General features: G+C 49.8%; 1 protein-coding gene across 1 annotated transcript in view; it reads left to right on the top strand.

Annotated features, from left to right (window-relative positions):
• Positions 1–9131: 9131 nt before the first annotated feature.
• The window catches only part of HSD17B12 (hydroxysteroid 17-beta dehydrogenase 12), an 89513-nt gene continuing 82297 nt past the window's right edge, over positions 9132–16347 (top strand). Inside the window, exon 1 of the mRNA XM_055793818.1 lies at positions 9132–9356. Within this exon, the coding sequence (XP_055649793.1) occupies positions 9188–9356 (169 nt within the window). The 5' untranslated portion in view covers positions 9132–9187. The remainder of the gene's footprint in view (positions 9357–16347) is intronic.

Consider the following 16347-nt stretch of genomic DNA (forward strand, 5'->3'; position numbering starts at 1 on the left):
GCTAGTTTTGTTTTCTGCAGTGCCTTCATATACAGAAACTTTTCTCAAAATTTCATCAAGATAGAATAAATAGTAAGATAAACTATTGTTTGTACTTGCTTCAGAGCGGCAGTGGTCATTTCTGCCTCAAGTGTTTTTGTGGGAAGAGAGTCCAAATGAGTGCTAGTATTCTTGTTGCAGTATTCGGGTAGATGACAGCTTGGTTTAAATTACTGAGGTGAAATGAGTTTTGCTCTCCCACCATCAAGCACAAAGAAGCATTGAGGTAGAGAAGCCAGACCTCACCGCTTGAGCAAGGCAATATTCTACTGCCGTGAATTCCCCAACATAATATTGACCTTCTTTTCCTATTACCATCCAGAACACCTAGGCGCCTTCTCAGCTTCTAAAGATAAAGCTGAGTCCTCCCAGATCACCTGCTCCGGTGACATCTGTCAGAGGGCTTCTGTTCCTGCTCCTAGATTTGTCTGCCTGCCAAGGTCTCGGTGACCTTAGTGCGGGTGAGCAATACACCTGCGCTGGGCTGTACCAGCATGGCATTCTTCTCTGCCCCCTGCAAAGTTAGTGGAAGTCTGTCCTGCCAGGTCTCCTAAAGCAGGTCGGTTGCAGTTGAGCCTCATGAAGCAAGACACAGCGTGTGTCACTGGTCTGCCAGTTCAAGTGTGTGAGGCACAGAAACCTGAAGTTCAAATCCCAGGGCTACCTCAGCAGATCTGTCTCCTAAGAGCTCATGCTCCATTGCCCTCAGGACCTCTGAGGTACTTGGAGAAGACAGGTATGGGATGAGTGTGCATGTCGGGCAAACAGTTACTGCTTGGGCAGGAGAGAATGTAGTGCCACATCGCTGAAGCTGATGGTTAGGGTAACCATCTGCAATGATGGGTACAACGTAAGGATCCAAATCCTTGTTGTAATGAGGAGCAATATACAGTCCTGGGAATGACTGACTCTCCCAGGGTGTTTTTAAAATGCCAGCTTTAATGGTTAAAACCTTAATGGTATAGAACTCTTTAGAAAGCCTGGAAGCTGGACATTTTAAAGAATTACAGTGAATTTGAATTAAAAAGCACAGAGCATAATTGGGTGTTAAAGACGGGAACCAGATTTTTTGCTCTCAACTTCTGTCTCTGGAATAGTCCTAGCTGGAACTGTCTGCCCTCGCATTTCCTCCCTTGCAAACTAGGAGTGATACACTGGGCATTCTTCAAAGCATGGTTGGTGTTTGTGAAATAGTGGGAGTGGCCAAGACAAAGTCTTCCAGAAGTACCAGGTTATGACAGGGGCACCAGAACTGTCTGGCAAGTGGATCTTTAAGGAGACACTCAAGGAAGACAGAATTTTTTGAAAGGATGTGATGGCAAAGCTAGCCCAGTGGGATATGGAAGAGGTGAAGTAGTAATGTGGAGGAGAGGGAATGCTGCATGATTCCTGTCCCATGGATCTGAATGAGCTTGTGCTAGGTGGACTCTCTCAGGGACAATAGATGCATGGGAGGGGGGTGGAAGAGGGGGCTATAGACAGTCTCACATTCGATATGCTCCACAAAAGGATGCAGTGAAAGAGGGTTGAGTGTATATAATACAGTGCAGTGGATAAACAATAGGTTATAGATGAGGAGACAAAGCTTCATTATCTAATGTAGTCCATCATCTGGGTCTGAACATGAATGCATTGTGCAAGGTGATGCTGAGCGTTGGCAGTGGCATGAGGGACACGTGGTCCTGAACTTTGTTCATTTTATGTGGGCAAGTATCTGTATTGCTTATCTACAGTTACGAAACTAGGTAGCAGAGACATCAAGGATTAAACAATGAGAACACAGTACTTCGTTTCTACAGATGATATTTTCAGCTCAAAATCAATACTTTGCAGTGGGCTGTAGGATTGGGAAGGTTAATCTTCTGTTGCCGTGGCCCATATTATGCTTCTCCACTAAACACATGCTGCACTTGGATTTGCACCATGCATAACTATTAGAATTTCTTTGGAGAAGTACTTGATTTCCAGTGCTGCTGGTGATTAAAAAAATAACAGACAGCCAAACTTTACATGCATGTCTTACTCAAGCCTTTCCTTGGTTTGCATGATGAGAGGATCTGGAGCTCCCCATTGTAGTACCTTCTGAGAACTCTTAACAGGGAATGGCAACAAAAAGAGGGATTTTGAGATTTTAGAAGAGACTCACCTGTTAATCCATAGTAAGTAAAAGTGAAAAATCCCTGTATAGAGTTCTAGAAGTTTGTAGTGCCATTGGTATTGCTTCCTGTTCTTAAGGGGAATTGAATGGACCTTCTCGTAAAAAGCAGTGTGCATCTGTGTGGCATGTTAAACTTACAATCTGTAGACTCAAGCAGTTAATATGCCAGCTACTGTCTTGCTTTAGGTTCTGTTTAGCTTCTATTGCTACATTTGCCTGGAGTGATTCGTTGTTGAGAAATTTGGGACTTTAATCCCTGAAGCAGAAGGACAGGCTGCTGACGCCCGAGGTTTATTTAAGAAACAAGGAGTGAATAGCTGTTACAGTGTGGTAACCTAAAATGCCTGGATGACTCAGTTTCAAGCTAAGACTTGTGTTTCAGAGCTGACTTGGGTTGCAGGTTCTCGTCCTTCTTGTAGAAACTATAGTGAAAAGGTTACAGTTGCAGGATGAGAGACACGCAAATCAACATTTGTGCTTGCTTGCTTATTATTAGGGAACTTAATGGTATCAGTTTCATCCCTTTCAGCCTGCTGCTGTCTGGCTCGCTTACCCCTGGAAGCTTTGCAGGGCAAGGGCGATCAGCCTCTACGTGTTTGTTCAGTGTCTGGGTGAGTTGGGTGCTCCTTCTTCACAAGAGCTGAGGTGCCTTGTGTTAGGCCCACAGCAGTACTGTAGGGGCTGAGAGCGAGAGCCAGCTAGCTGCTGCTGTCTAAAACATAGATCCCCAAGCCCCTGCTTACTGGTGAGCACATCAGGAGTGAGGAAGGTTACATAAATACTTGCATCCAGAGTTGCCCAAATACACAGCTTTGACATATGCTTAGGGTTTATGCATGGGATGGGGCTGAGAATGCCTGCCCAGCCCCTCCAGTCCTGCTGGCTTTCCCTCCCATCATTGCAGCTGATGGAAAACCAGTTATTCTGCATGCTGTGCAACAGCTTGAGCCGAGAGCACCTCACCCAGCCCACGTCTGTGCCATGCTGTTAAGACACTTCACTAGTGCAAGTCCTTTCAGGCAGAGGAGGGAAAACTGGGTTCCTGGGTGAGTGCCAAATAGTGTGTGAGAATGGAGGGATACCATGACCCTTGCAGGGGGACGGAGTAGGTACCTAAGAAAAGGCTCAGGATTGAGAATTCCACACGAGGTGTCTTGCCTCATCCCAGTGTTAGGACTCACTGCTGTTTGAGGTCTCTTGAGAGATTTACTGGCATGCTGGACTGGTTCCTGTAGAGTTCTTCACTTAACAGGATGGACAGTGAAGATCCCATTCTTAGGTATCCCAGTTTTTGTCTTCAGTGTGCACCAAGGCAGGGTGTCTTAATTTGAGGCTGTTCAATTTAAGAACCTGGATGAGGGGACAGAGTGTGCCCTCAGCAAGTTTGCTGACGATACAAAACTGGGAGGAGCAGCTGACCCACCAGAAGGCTGTGCTGCCATTCAGCGAGACCTGGGCAGGGTGGCAAGCTGGGCAGAGAGGAACCTGATGGAGTTCAACATAGGCAAGTGTAAGGTCCTGCACCAAGGGAGGAACAACCCCACACACAGCACAGGCTGGGCCTGACCAGCTGGAAGGCAGGTCTGCAGAGAAGGACCTGGGAGTGCTGGTGGGCAGCAAGTTGCCCATGAGCCAGCAGTGAGCCCTTGGGGCCAAGAAGGCCCATGGGACCCTGGGGGCCGTTAAGAGGAACATGGCCAGCAGGCCAAGGGGGTTGATTCTCCCCCTCTGCTCTGCCCTGGTGGGGCTGCATCTGGAGTGCTGTGTCCAGTGCTGGGCTCCCCAGTTCCAGAGAGACAGGGAACCACTGGAGAGGCTCCAGCAGAGGGCTACAAAGGTGATGAGGGGACTGGAATATCTCCCTTATGAGGAAAGGCTGAGAGAGCCGGGCCTATGTAGCCTGGAGGGGAGAAGACAGAGGGGATCTCGTCAATGTCTACAAATACCTTAAGGGCAGGTGCCAAGAGGACGGGGCCAGGCTCTGTCCAGTGGTGCCCAGTGACAGGACAAGGGGCAATGGGCACAAACTGCCACACAAGAAGTTCCATTTGAATATGAGGAAGAACTTCCTTATCCTGAGGGTGCCAGAGCACTGGGACAGGCTGCCCAGAAAGGCTCTGGAGTCTCCTTCAATGGAGGTGTTCAAAACTGTGCAACCTGCTCTAGGAGAACCTGCTTTAGCAGGGGCTTGGCCTAGATAGTCTCCAGAAGTCCCTTCCAACCCCGACCGTTCTGTGATTCTATGATTTAGGCAGACACCCTGCAGTGCTCAGCACCACAACAGCCAGGTCCTTTATTGAATCTGGCCTCACTGCAATAAGTGTGAGTAATGGTAAGACAGGCATGAGAGCAGAATGACTGTACAGGAGGGAGAGCTGCACTTGACTTGCTAGAACAAAAAACATATCTGTAAAGGGATAAAATTAGTGCTGGGGACAAGAATGCCATTTAGTGAAACAAATGACTACACCTCAGTGGCAGGAAAAACGTGACACATCACAGATAATTGTTAGTCCCCCATCCCTCTGTTGGGGTTGCTGCAGTGGAGAGCACTGCCAGCTGGGCTAGCCAGGCTGGGGCGAGGGGTGGAGTCGGGTGCTGAGACCCCCCAGCCACAGCCCTCACTGGGTGTACAGTGAACGACTGACTTTGGTTCTCATCCATGGGCTTGTAGTAAGAGGTGTCTTCCCTGGATGCCAGGAGAGCAGGGCAGGAGGGAGGATGTATGTGTGACATGGGAATGTAGTCTCACTGAGATGTGATTGCTTGTGAGGTACTTGTGGCAGCAAAGTCACAAAAAAGCCTAATAATAAGAATTGTATGACCGTTCTTACTGAATGATCTTTTATCCCCTATTTATTGTATTTTATTTGCCTTCTCTGCTATATTTTTTCTTTTTTTAAGTCTCATTTTGATGTCTTCCTCTCTGTACCTCTACATCCTTATTTTTCGTTCATTTTTATTTACTGTTGCTTTTTTATTCATGCATGTATTTACTCCCTTAGGTTTCCTAAATACTTTCTTTTTTGTCTCTCTTGTCATCTGCCATACAGTTTGGCCACCTTCCATGTGATGGAGAAATGTTGCTGAGTCGTGGGTTGACTTAGTCTTGCATCACCACCCTGAACCAGATTGCATCTGCAGTCATCTGGAACTGGCTACTGATATGCCTGAACTGATAAAAGATGCTGTGGGAATGTGGATCTCCTGGGCCTTGGCAAGGTATCCCCATATATGTGTGTGTGCATGTTGATGTGTGCGTACATTCAAAATACCTCTCTGTTCCATCAGCTCGGCTCCTTTGGGCTTTGCAGCAGCTTATGGGAAATGGGAACAGACCTGCAAAGCTTGTGGGAAGACTGGGATTAACCCTGAAAAGGGGGATATGCCTGTTGCTCAGGAATGTGCGATGACTGGAAGCAAGAGATCCAAAACCCCTCACTTGACCTTTGTATAATTCTTTCCCTTCCAGTGAGTCCTTTTCCCTGCCTCTGACTCATCTTCTTCTAAATGCAAACTGTAAGCCTCTCAGAGGATTGCCTTTCTCTCTGAACAGAGTAGCATAAAAAATAGCAACACTGTTGAATAACCAGTAGTATTTTTTAACACAAAAAACTTGAGGATTGCCTTGCTGTATCTGTGCTTCTCTGTCAAGGGATGTATTGGTTCCCCAAGAGAACAGCAGAGCAGGTTCTGTCCTGACCCGCAACAAGAAGGTTGTTCAGACAAGAGGTCTCAGGAACAGCACAGCTGCAGTACAGTGGGCAGTAGACGTTGTAAGAAGAGATAGGTAGGCTTTGACAAAGGCCAGTGAGTCTTTTGTAGCACCCACGTACTTCCTTCCCTATAGCTGACCCATTTGTAACTGGCAGCATCCCCATGGCAACTGCTGTGTGGCTGACATGGACATCCAGTAGGAAGTTGCCTGCCCTCTTCAGCAGGTTGCCCAACATCCATCTCCTTCCCTCCAGCCTCTACATACACTGTCCAGCTGCCCTGTCCACTTCTGTTCTTGACGCTTGGTGACCCTGGTGATCACACTGTTACCTTCCATCCCTCACTTCAGCTCTTGTTTTGTCTTTGAGTTGGATCAGATCTCTTACTAGAGCCAGACCAGTTCCTTTTCTCTTTTCAGATGCTTTTGCAGTACCCTGTCACTTTATTGCCTGGTCTTCTGGAAGGCAAGGAAAGTGAGACTTGGTGGTGCGTTGTTATCCTGCAGTTTTGGAACTGCTTTGACAGCCAACAGAAGAAAACAGTGATGTGGCCACAGCAAGTGCATGCTCTTTCTAACAATTTACAGTTGCACTATGATCCCAACGAGGAGTGATTCTCAAAAGTTCCCTCTGATGACCTTTTCTCTTACTGTATTCTTTTCTCTTACTGTAACAATGTTGTTTCTTTCCAACATAGAAGTGTTCAGAAGTGTTCATGCAAAAGTGCCAAGATTCTCCATGCAGATTAAAGTAGGTTTACAAATTAAGGAAAGGCTGGTATGGAACAAAAGGAAAATTAAATTATCCCAGCAATTTTGTACTTCCTTGTAATCAAAGTCCTGTATTTGGCAGGTGCTATTTAGGATACACACTCGGTGAGGCCTATGAGAATTTTCCTTGTGTGAAGACTGCAGGAGTTAGCTTTAGTAAATCGCTCTATTCTAAATATAGTGGCCAGTAAGCAATAGGTGGGTTCTCTTGGGGAAAAATGGGAAGAAAACTTGGTGAGAGCTTGATCCTCTGTGATGTCACCTTTCACATTGAGTGACTGACAAACAAAAAAGAAAAAAAAAGGTGAACTAAATCACGGTGAAGATGAATGCATTCTGTTGTGGAACAGAATGAAATCCATTGATGGTGCTCCCTCCCATTAGATCTGATACAGCCGATGTACGATAGATTGATTTCTGAAAATAACAGTAAACCTGTAGGCCATCCAATAAGACAGTGACTTTACAAGTTTTTCATTGTAAACTCTACGAAAGTTTCATGCCTTTAATCTGTGTCACTGCAGACAGGGTATTGTTGAATCCAATAAAGTTTGAATCCCACTATGAATCTGTTTTCCACAAGCAGATGGTGAACAGAAGCCTTTGATTTCTATTATGTATCTTTGAAAAAAAAAAAGTGTAACAAACAATTATTTTTATTGAATTAATAAAACAGATAAACCTATCAAAGCATGTTCTCATTTAATTTCTTTGGTGTTGTTTCCCTTTGCACTTGATGATCTTTGATTTATACTATCTCGAGTATCTCAGAACACATTCATCAGGTAGTTTGTTGCCTCAGGTAGTTGATGTCGTACAAAAGTGCCTTGTAGCAACTAAGAGCTTTGGGGTTGCAGTAGTCTTTATAACTGCATCCACATGGTACCACAGTCTGATTGGGACCTCATGGTGCAGCGCTTGGGGTACTACTTACGGGTTGCTTTTAGGGTAGTACCTAACAGAAGATCTTTCCAAGCTCTGAAAAATACAATCCCTGCCTTGAGGAGCTGACACCCTGTGAACAACAAGCAGGCAAAGGTTTAGGGAACATGGACTGGGACAAGGAGAGGTGACTTGTTGACACCTGAAGGCATTCAGTTTGCAGTAAGCAGTTGGCAGGAGTGGGGTCTGTAAAAGGAAGGTGGACATAAAGTGTGCTGGGGTTTGGCAGGTGACCTGCTGGAGACTGCATCCAGCATCAACGTGGCATGTGGGAAGTAGCACAATTGAGCAGGAGTAGGGAGCTGGCGGATGGCTGCAGCCCAGAGCAGCACTTCAGCAGAGGCACAGAGGGCACGGAAAGCTGGAGGTGCCTGAAAACCAGCCGGTGGCAAAGCTACATGAGGAGACCCATAAATGTGAGTGTCACGGGCTGAGTGGCTGTGGCAGCAGCCAGAGAGCAGAGCCAGGCAGTGAGCGAGGGGAAGAGCGGTGTAATGAGGCTGGTGGGACGAGGAAGATCAGGGGCTGGTGCAGGCTTTCCTGTGTGTCAGAGCAGCATGGGGAGAGGATGAAGCCTTGAAGCAGAGCAGTGCTTTGGTAGAGCCTGGAGGTCTTCAGCAGCAGTGGTTGGACTCTTGGTTTGGCCCATTTCCTGAGGCAGGGGAGAGAGGAGAGGCGACGTGTAAACCTGCCCTCCGTGCTGCCTGCCGCTAGCGGCTTAGGCAGGCGTGGGTCTCTGCAAACCCACCTGGGGAAGGTGCCTTGCTGCCCCTCACCAGCACTGCCAAACACACCGTGTGAAAGGCTGGCTTTCCAGAACAAGGTGGCGACAGCGGGGTCGCGTCCGAGGGGCAGCAGCGGGGGGCAGCGGCGAGGGGCCGGCCCGGGCACGGCGCGGCGGGAGCTCGGTTCCGGGGACGGGGCCCCCTGGCCCTGCCGGGGGAGCCGGGCGCTGCCAGCCCCGGTGCGTGGGGCGCGGTGCGGTGGCAGCGGGGCCCCGGCGACAGCCCCGACGGGCCTTCCCCGGCGCCCGGCTGCCAGTCTCTGGGCACACCGCTCTGCCCGTGGATCAGTGCGGGGCCGCTGCGTGGGAGACCGCGGTGGGGGAGGGGAGAGCGAGGGACAGACTCAGGTGCGAGGCGGAGCCTGAACATTTTATGAATGGGCTCATATGACGTCAGTGGGGGCGGGAAGAGAGGCCCCGTCTTTCACCAATCCTGCGAGAGCCCAAGGCGGAAAGGCCAATCGGAGCACGGCCTCCGGGTGACGGCCATCCTCGCCAGCCAATGGCTGTAAGAGAGCCGTGCCGACCACGTGGGGCGCCGGCCGCAAGTAGTACGGGGGCGTGTGGCTGCTCGCTCCCGGTCCCCCTCCTTTCCGGCGCGGCGGGAGCGTGGCGGGGCCGCGCGGCCCAGGGGCGGGCGGGGCTGGCGGTGTTGCTGGGTTACGCGGTGGCTGAGCGGCCCCTCAGCCAATGGCGGCGGAGCGGGGGCGGGCGCCGTGACGGCTGCGGGTCGGCGGTGGCCGGGAGGGCTCAGTTCGGCCGCGGCCGCCTCCGCAGCATGGTGGCTCCCGCCGCGCTCCCGGCCGCCGGCCTCCTCTACTGGGTGGGCGCGCTGGGCGCCCTCTACGCGGCGGCGCTGGCCTCCTACCGCCTGCTGGCCGGCCTCCGCGTCTGGGTGCTGGGCAGCGGCGCCGCCGCCGTGGGGCCGGCGCTGGGCCCCTGGGCAGGTGAGTGCGCGTCCCGGCCGGCCGCCCCCGCGGCGGCCCTGCGTCCCCAGCTGTCCCACTGGGGCCGGGCTTTCGTGGGGCGCCACGGGCCCGGTGGGGAGCGGGGCGGGCCGCGCCCCTCTCGGGGCGAGCGGGCGGTGGGTCGGATCCCTTGGGGGAACGGGTCCGGCCTGGCGCGGCGCCCGGGGGCGGCAGCCGGCTCCGCGGGCGGGGCGGTCTGGGGCAGCGGCTGAGGGGCCGCCGGGCGCCGCCGCTCGCAGGGCCGGGCGTGCCCCCGCGGAACCGCGCTCAGGCTTCCGCGGAGCGTGTGGGGCTGGGGGGAGCCGGCCGGAGCGGGTCCCGCGGGAGACGCTGTTTGCGGGGACTTGTGCGCGGCCGGTCACGCAGCGGGGGTCGGGGCCCGCTCCTCGCCCGCCTGGGCCGCGGTGCCGGTTCTCGGCGCGGCTGGTCCGTGCTCCCCCCCCTTCCCCCGTGCCGTGGCGGGCGGGCGGCTCCGCGCGCGCCGGCCTCGCGCCTCATCGCTGACGTCACGCCAGCCCCGCCGCCCCCGGAGCAGCGGGCTCTTCGCCCCGCCGGCCCCGCTCCCTGCGCGGGGGAGGGCAGAACGCCGGGGCTACCGGCGGCCCCGTGCCCGGCCGCGGCGGCGGAGGCAGGAGAGGGGCCGCCCCGCCTGCTCGGCAGCGGCCGGCGGCGCGTCCCGGGGCCCCGCTCCACGCCCGGACGGCGTCCGCTGCAAGCCACGGGGAACCGCTCCGGAGAGCTGGGGCGGGGGGGCCGGGAACCGGCGCGCCGAGGGGCGCTTGCGCGAAACTTGCGGCAGCCCCGCCGCTGCGGCGGGCGGGCCCCTCCGGCGCCCTGGGACGCGGCTGCCCGCAGCCCCGGGCCCTGCGGGCAGGGCCGCCCCCGGGGAGGGGTGAGGGGGCCGCGTCCGCAGCGCTGAGCGGTCCCGCAGGCACGGGCGCGCTGTGGCAGCGCGGCGGGGGCCGTCACCGGGCACTGCCGGTGCTGCGCTCCGCTGCCCTTCGCAGCTCCCCGAGTCCTGGCCCGAGCAAGCACGCCGGGGAGAGACCGTTTCTTCCCTCTCGGTCTGACACCGCTACCGTGGCTTTTAAAGTAAGGATGGGGAACTGGAAAGGGCTCCTCTGCCCACATTAACAGCTCAGGGCAAGAGAATTTTCAAACCCGTGCCTGCCGAAGGTAGCAGGAAGGGGAGGTCCCACCTCCAGTTGGGAGCTGATAAGGTGGGCCATAAAAAAAATTGCAAACTCTTTAGAGCTTGGAGTTGGAGATGGTAGTTTAAAAGGCTGAAAAAGGTGCTTTCTTCCCTCGAGGGGAGCAGGAGGGCATCAAGTGCTTAGGCTCTGGAGCTGCTCCGAGGTGGCTGGCCTGTAGGTACAGCACAGCAGCCCCATGGCAAACTGGTAGGTTGCAGGGCTCGTGAATGTGGTTCCCCATAACCTCTGTAACAGCCAACGCAGAACTTCTGTGTGAACACGTGGTCGGGGAACTGAATGTCTGCTTGTGCAAGGCATCAGTAAATCAGCAATGCTGGTTAAGGCAGCCTGCGTAATCCCTGAGCACGTTGTGGGTACTGCATGCGCAGGTTGAAATACAGCAGCAGTACTTTGGACAAGTTATAGCATTACATACAAATGGTTAAGGCCCATGTTTTCCTTCCAACTGGAGAAATAGTACAACTTCTAAAGACACAGTTGGCACAGAAGACTCAAAGCCTCTTTGGCTTTCTAATGTTGGTTTTGAGTATATTACTGCATTGTCAGTTGCCTGCTGACCTGTGGTGCATCACAGAAATCTTGGTGGCCACTTTAGCTTGTTCTTCATTGTTTCAGGCGTGGAAGTTTGCTTATCAGCTGGAACCACAAACTGTAGACAACAGATCTTTGCTCAGTCACATCCTCAAACATCCTGTGAACAGAGCTTTGCAATGCCAGTGTCCTCTGTTGCTGTTTCGTAGAAGTCCAGGCAGCAGCAGGCCATTGTATGTGGCCAACGGCTGCTCACAAAAATTACTCTTTCTCTATGCCATGATTGTGATCTCCAAGGCATGGAGGAACAGGAGTGTTGGCAGTACAGCTCAATTCCTTGTTTATTGCTCCTGCTCTGAAGTGGGAGCACTGCTGCAACATCAAGGAGGATGAAGAAAGATGATAATGATGATGGTGCCTGTTTACTTGGACCTGAGTTCTTGGGTCTCTCTGTAGAAAGATGTGTGGCCATTGTCAGCAAGCTGTCATATGTCCTTGGCGTGCTACTGGTGCAGGCGAGATGCTGCTTTGCTGGGGCAGCTGCTGTAGTCTCCAGCTGGAAGAAGGAGATGTTTTCTTAGAGTAAGCAGTGGGGTGGTTTGCTGGCACCAGCGATAGGCTGGGGAGGCTCTCTTGTTTTCTCTCCTCCTGGAAAGGAGGATGAAGGCACAGCTGCAGATACATTGGGTCACCTTGAGAATTAGTGAATTACTAAGTCATACTGTAGGAAGAAGTGCATTTCCTCTTCTGGTCTTTTATAAGACAATGGGTTGATGTGAATTAGCTGCTGCGATTACTGTGACAATGCATTCTTTCTATTAAACAACTAGGAAGCAACTTTACAAAAACTAGAAAGCCCTTACAGGGTTTTTTGCAAGGGTTCCCTGCTGCCCTTTAACTCTTCTGCATGCCTGAAATGGAGTTGCACATTCTTTCCTTGTTTTCTTGGTGGATTTTTGGTTGCTTATATGCAATTGCTTCCTTCTGTATTCAGTCTAATTTGCTGGTATTTAGAAGGAAGGGATGTGAGGAACAGGAACTAAGTGAACTGGTAATGTACTCTGAGAAATTTAGGTTTGCATGACTTTAAATAGCTGTTTTGACAAAAAAGTTAATTTTTCTGTGGTTGCTCTTATGTGTGAAGGTCTGTATGCAGCGTTTCTCTCCCCATAACTCACATCTGGCTTGGTTTTCACTACTGCACAGTGATAGAGGTTGGGTGGATGTTTTTTCAGTGTGGGATTTCTGGGTGCATCTTGAGAGAGAATAGCGTGAGAACTCCTGTGTTGAGTGCTCCGGTACCTTTAACGTGCCTCAGATTGGTAACAGAAGACAAGAAGAACTGTTCCCTTGCTTGGAAAACAGTTTAGCTAAATAAACCACAGGCTCAACATGAGCAGAGTGCCAGGGAGTAATTCTGAAATCTCCAAGAATACAGCAAAGATGTGGCTGCTCCCCTGCCTCCCTCTAGACAGGCGGATCTGTTGGCAGTGCTGGTAGTTGTGATCCATAATGGTATTTCCTTAGGCTGGATGAGGGTGTCCTATTCTTCTCCCATTGATGGTGGTGGCAGACAGCCACTTTGCTTCTCTGCCATTGACAGTTGGGTGTATTCTGGAGTGCAGAGTGTCTGAAGCAGGGAACCGTCTGCTGCTCTTATAGCTCCTGTTTGGAGAGTTGCCGTGTCTCCTATTTTAGGAAGCCGCCTCTTTTTCTCGGAAACATGAAATCGTTTTTCTGCCCCATCTCTTCAGTAACTTGCTGAAATGAAGTCAAAATCCTGTGGTAATTCAGACGGGGAGGGACCTCAGGAGGCCTCTAGTCCACCCCCCTGCTCAGAGCAGGGCTGCCTGTGGGATCAGACCAGTTCAGTATGTTGAAATAATTAAGGTTGTATGTTCAAAATACGCTGGCACTACAAGTTGGAGTGATCTGATGCTCTAAAACTTGTAACATCTTGGTCTTGTCAGATACTTTTAACTTTTCTTTCTTTCTTCCTCGTTCAAAATTGCAAGTATTTTAATAAGAAACATATATATATATTCCCCCTGCCCCCCCAGTGTGCTGAAATTGAAGGGAGGTGGTCACTGGAAACATGAGTTTATTTGGGCTATGTAATTGGCCATATGACACTCAAAGAAAAGTCTTGTTTTCTTTCAAGTCTCACGGTGGCTTAGAAAAGCATCCACTTCTTCCTCCAGTGCCCTTGATAAAGGCATGGCTGAATAATTGTACGTTTAGTGACTACAAAATCTGATAGCAGTGATGCTTTCTTATGTGGTGGATACAGCTGTACAGTTGTATTGGGGCCAACAAATGTTTGTGAAGATGAACTTGCCTTAATTAAGCCTCATGGAGTTTATTCACTAACATGCAAAAATAACTTAATGTGGGCAATTTGCTCTAGACTTCTTAAAAAAGAATCCAAGAGGTCGTTGATCAGGATGGTGCTTTTGACTGCCTCTTAACTTTCTGTAATGTGGTTTTAGACAAAACCCTCTTATTCAGTCTTAAACCATTCTTTTCTTGTGTAGATGTTTAACAATAGTTCTTTCACCAGCTGCAAAGCTGGGTGAATGCTCTCTGCCTGTTCTTGTTGGCTTTTTGCTTAACATGAGCTGCATTTGACTGTGCATAGTCCAGCATCTAAAAATAGCAATTTGTATACCAGAGCTACTAAGGGAGGCATGAAAAATATATGTAACTGGGTACACCAGCAGTGGAGTAGATACTTATTTGTGTATTTACAGTCAGATCTTTTAAAAACCAAGACTATGTGGGGTGGTTCCCAAACCCTTACTGTCTAGGAATTTGGGGTAATAACAAGCAGATCTTAATGATAATCTTATTAATTAATAAGATGTGATGCTTAAGTGAAGAGGAAGAAGTGACAAGCTGGATTTTGTGCTTGTTAATGGTTTGAGTTAGTTTCCCACTATAAGATTATGCTTCCGGTGGTTCCTGGAAACAGCATCTTAAAAACCAGACCCTGATCCTTATGAAGGTCTTGGGACAGCCCTAATGAAGTAAGTCAGATGATAAATGATTTTAATGACAATTTAAGAACTCCATACAAAGGACATTCACTTTAGTGCTGACCAGGTGATAACTGAGCAGCTTTCACAAGCGTCATCTTTCAAGCTCCTTAGCATCAAGCAAAATAGTTGTTAACTGAAAGATTTTTGTTTTCTGCAAACAGATTTTCAATCCCTCTTGCACAAATAAGTGCAGTTGTGCTTCGCGAGTGTTTGGCAATGTGCATTGATAGCTGACAGACCATGTCACAAATCACTGTTGCAGATTAAAACAGCCAACCTAGTGCAGTGTGTGGTGCAAGTATCGTTAGTGGGGAAACAAAGGGAGTTTCAACCCCTTCTAGCACTGCTCTCTCTGCAGATTGTGAGAGGAGAGGCTCTGCACAGCTCTGTTTTCCCTGTGTCTGAGTGCCTGGGTGGTGTGTGCAGAGCTTTGGGGAGAGCTTTTGGTTCTCTCATTCTTTAGCAGTATCGCTTATTCAGGCCTTCATCATTTGCAGCGCTTTGGAGCAGTGGCAAGGGTTTTCTGTGCTTGTTCTTGATTCTGGGTGCTACACAAACACTATCCATGCATGAAATAAAGTCTGGTGTTCATCAACCCCAAAAGTAACGTTAAGAAGATGTGAAAGTATGTCAGCTTGCTTATAACCCTTGATCGTGGTGGCCCATGTCGAGCTTGCAGCCTGAACTTGGAGCATGTATTGTTTTCTTGTGTGGCTGTTTGCAAAGTGCTTTTGAAGGGTGACAGCATTGAAATGTGGCTCTGGGAACGGTCTGGTGCAACTGTCCTAAACCTGTCTGAACTTCCCAGAAGCGCCGTGCTCCAGCGTGTGTGGCTTTTCCCATTTACCATGTAATGTTTCCCAGTACCCATCCTAAATTTTAAAATTTTTTAAAAAAAGCTGTCTCCCTTTAGTCCTCTATCCTACTCTTAGCTTGTGATTTAGAAGATTTCTGTCAGTGTCTCCATCCAGCTCGCTTTTTGTTGGACTAAACAACTGCTGCTCTTCCAGAGCAATCCAGGTGAGGTGGCATCTCTGGCCTTGTTGCTCTAGGCTCAGCAGCTCGCCTTGCATGGTACTTCAGTGGGCTGCAACTCCTCTTTGAGACTTTGCAGTTCTTAGTGAGCCAGGGAAGTTCTCTAGTACATAGGCTACTGCTACTGATGTATCCTAAAATCATTTAGGCTTCCTGGACAATGTGAGTGAACCATACTCTACTGTGTTCTACAATTTCTACAACTGTAGAAAAAAAAAAAGCATTGTAGAAATGTGTCTTTCTGCTTCTTGATTGCTTCTTTTAGGTGTTTTCTGTTGTACATGATGTTACTGGCTTTAAAATGTCTGCTCAGCAGGATTGCTCAATACCTGTTGCATTAAGTTCTCCTTGCACTCTCTGGTCAGAAGAAGAGAGGGAGAGCAAATGGTTAGAGCCCACAAGTCCAGAGTCCCATCTCCAGTTCTGCTGCATCCCTGCTGATGGGCTTGGCTTGTGTCAGTACCTGTTGAGGCTGAATGTGTATGTGTGAGAACCACCAACCTCAGCATCAACCAGGCTGTTAATCTTCAGGTGTAGAGTTTGATTTGGTGTGAATGCTTCCTTTCTCGTGTTTGTGGGGTTTTTTTGAGATGCTTTTCATTTTTCAACTGAAATTCTGGGTGGAAGTGTTAGTAATGCAGAGCTCTAATGTCAATGGTGTATTTGAATCAGGATATGAACACGCTTTGCCATGTTTAACTGCAGGAACAGAGATGTCTGAAGGAGAGTTAAATGCCTTAGTACGGTCTTTCCACCTCCCCCCCAGAAAAAGCTAATGGTGAGTGGAGGACAGGTGCTGTCTGCTTTAAGGTGGAAGGAATACACTTCTCTGATAAACAGTCTGAGAAGGAAATGCTTGAAAATTTATTAGCCTAGCAGATGGATAGCTGTGTTACTTTAGGCTAGCTCTTTCACTCATCCTTCTGTGTATTTTAAAGTAGGAATAATTGTAATGCAAATTGGTTACTTAACATTCTTGAATAAATTCTCTAGTTTTATCTAAAGTATCTTGCTCCAGTTCCTTTGTGTTGCTCTTTTGGCCAGTGTACTTCCCTCCTCTTCGGGAAGGTTATCTGTGAAGTGCCCTGGTGAAAGACCTTGTGTAGCAGTGAGGAGTACAAAAGTGTCTCCAGCAAAGAAGTCCAACTGGAA

This window comes from Falco peregrinus, chromosome 1 (genome assembly GCF_023634155.1).
Source record: "Falco peregrinus isolate bFalPer1 chromosome 1, bFalPer1.pri, whole genome shotgun sequence".
Lineage (NCBI taxonomy): Eukaryota > Metazoa > Chordata > Aves > Falconiformes > Falconidae > Falco > Falco peregrinus.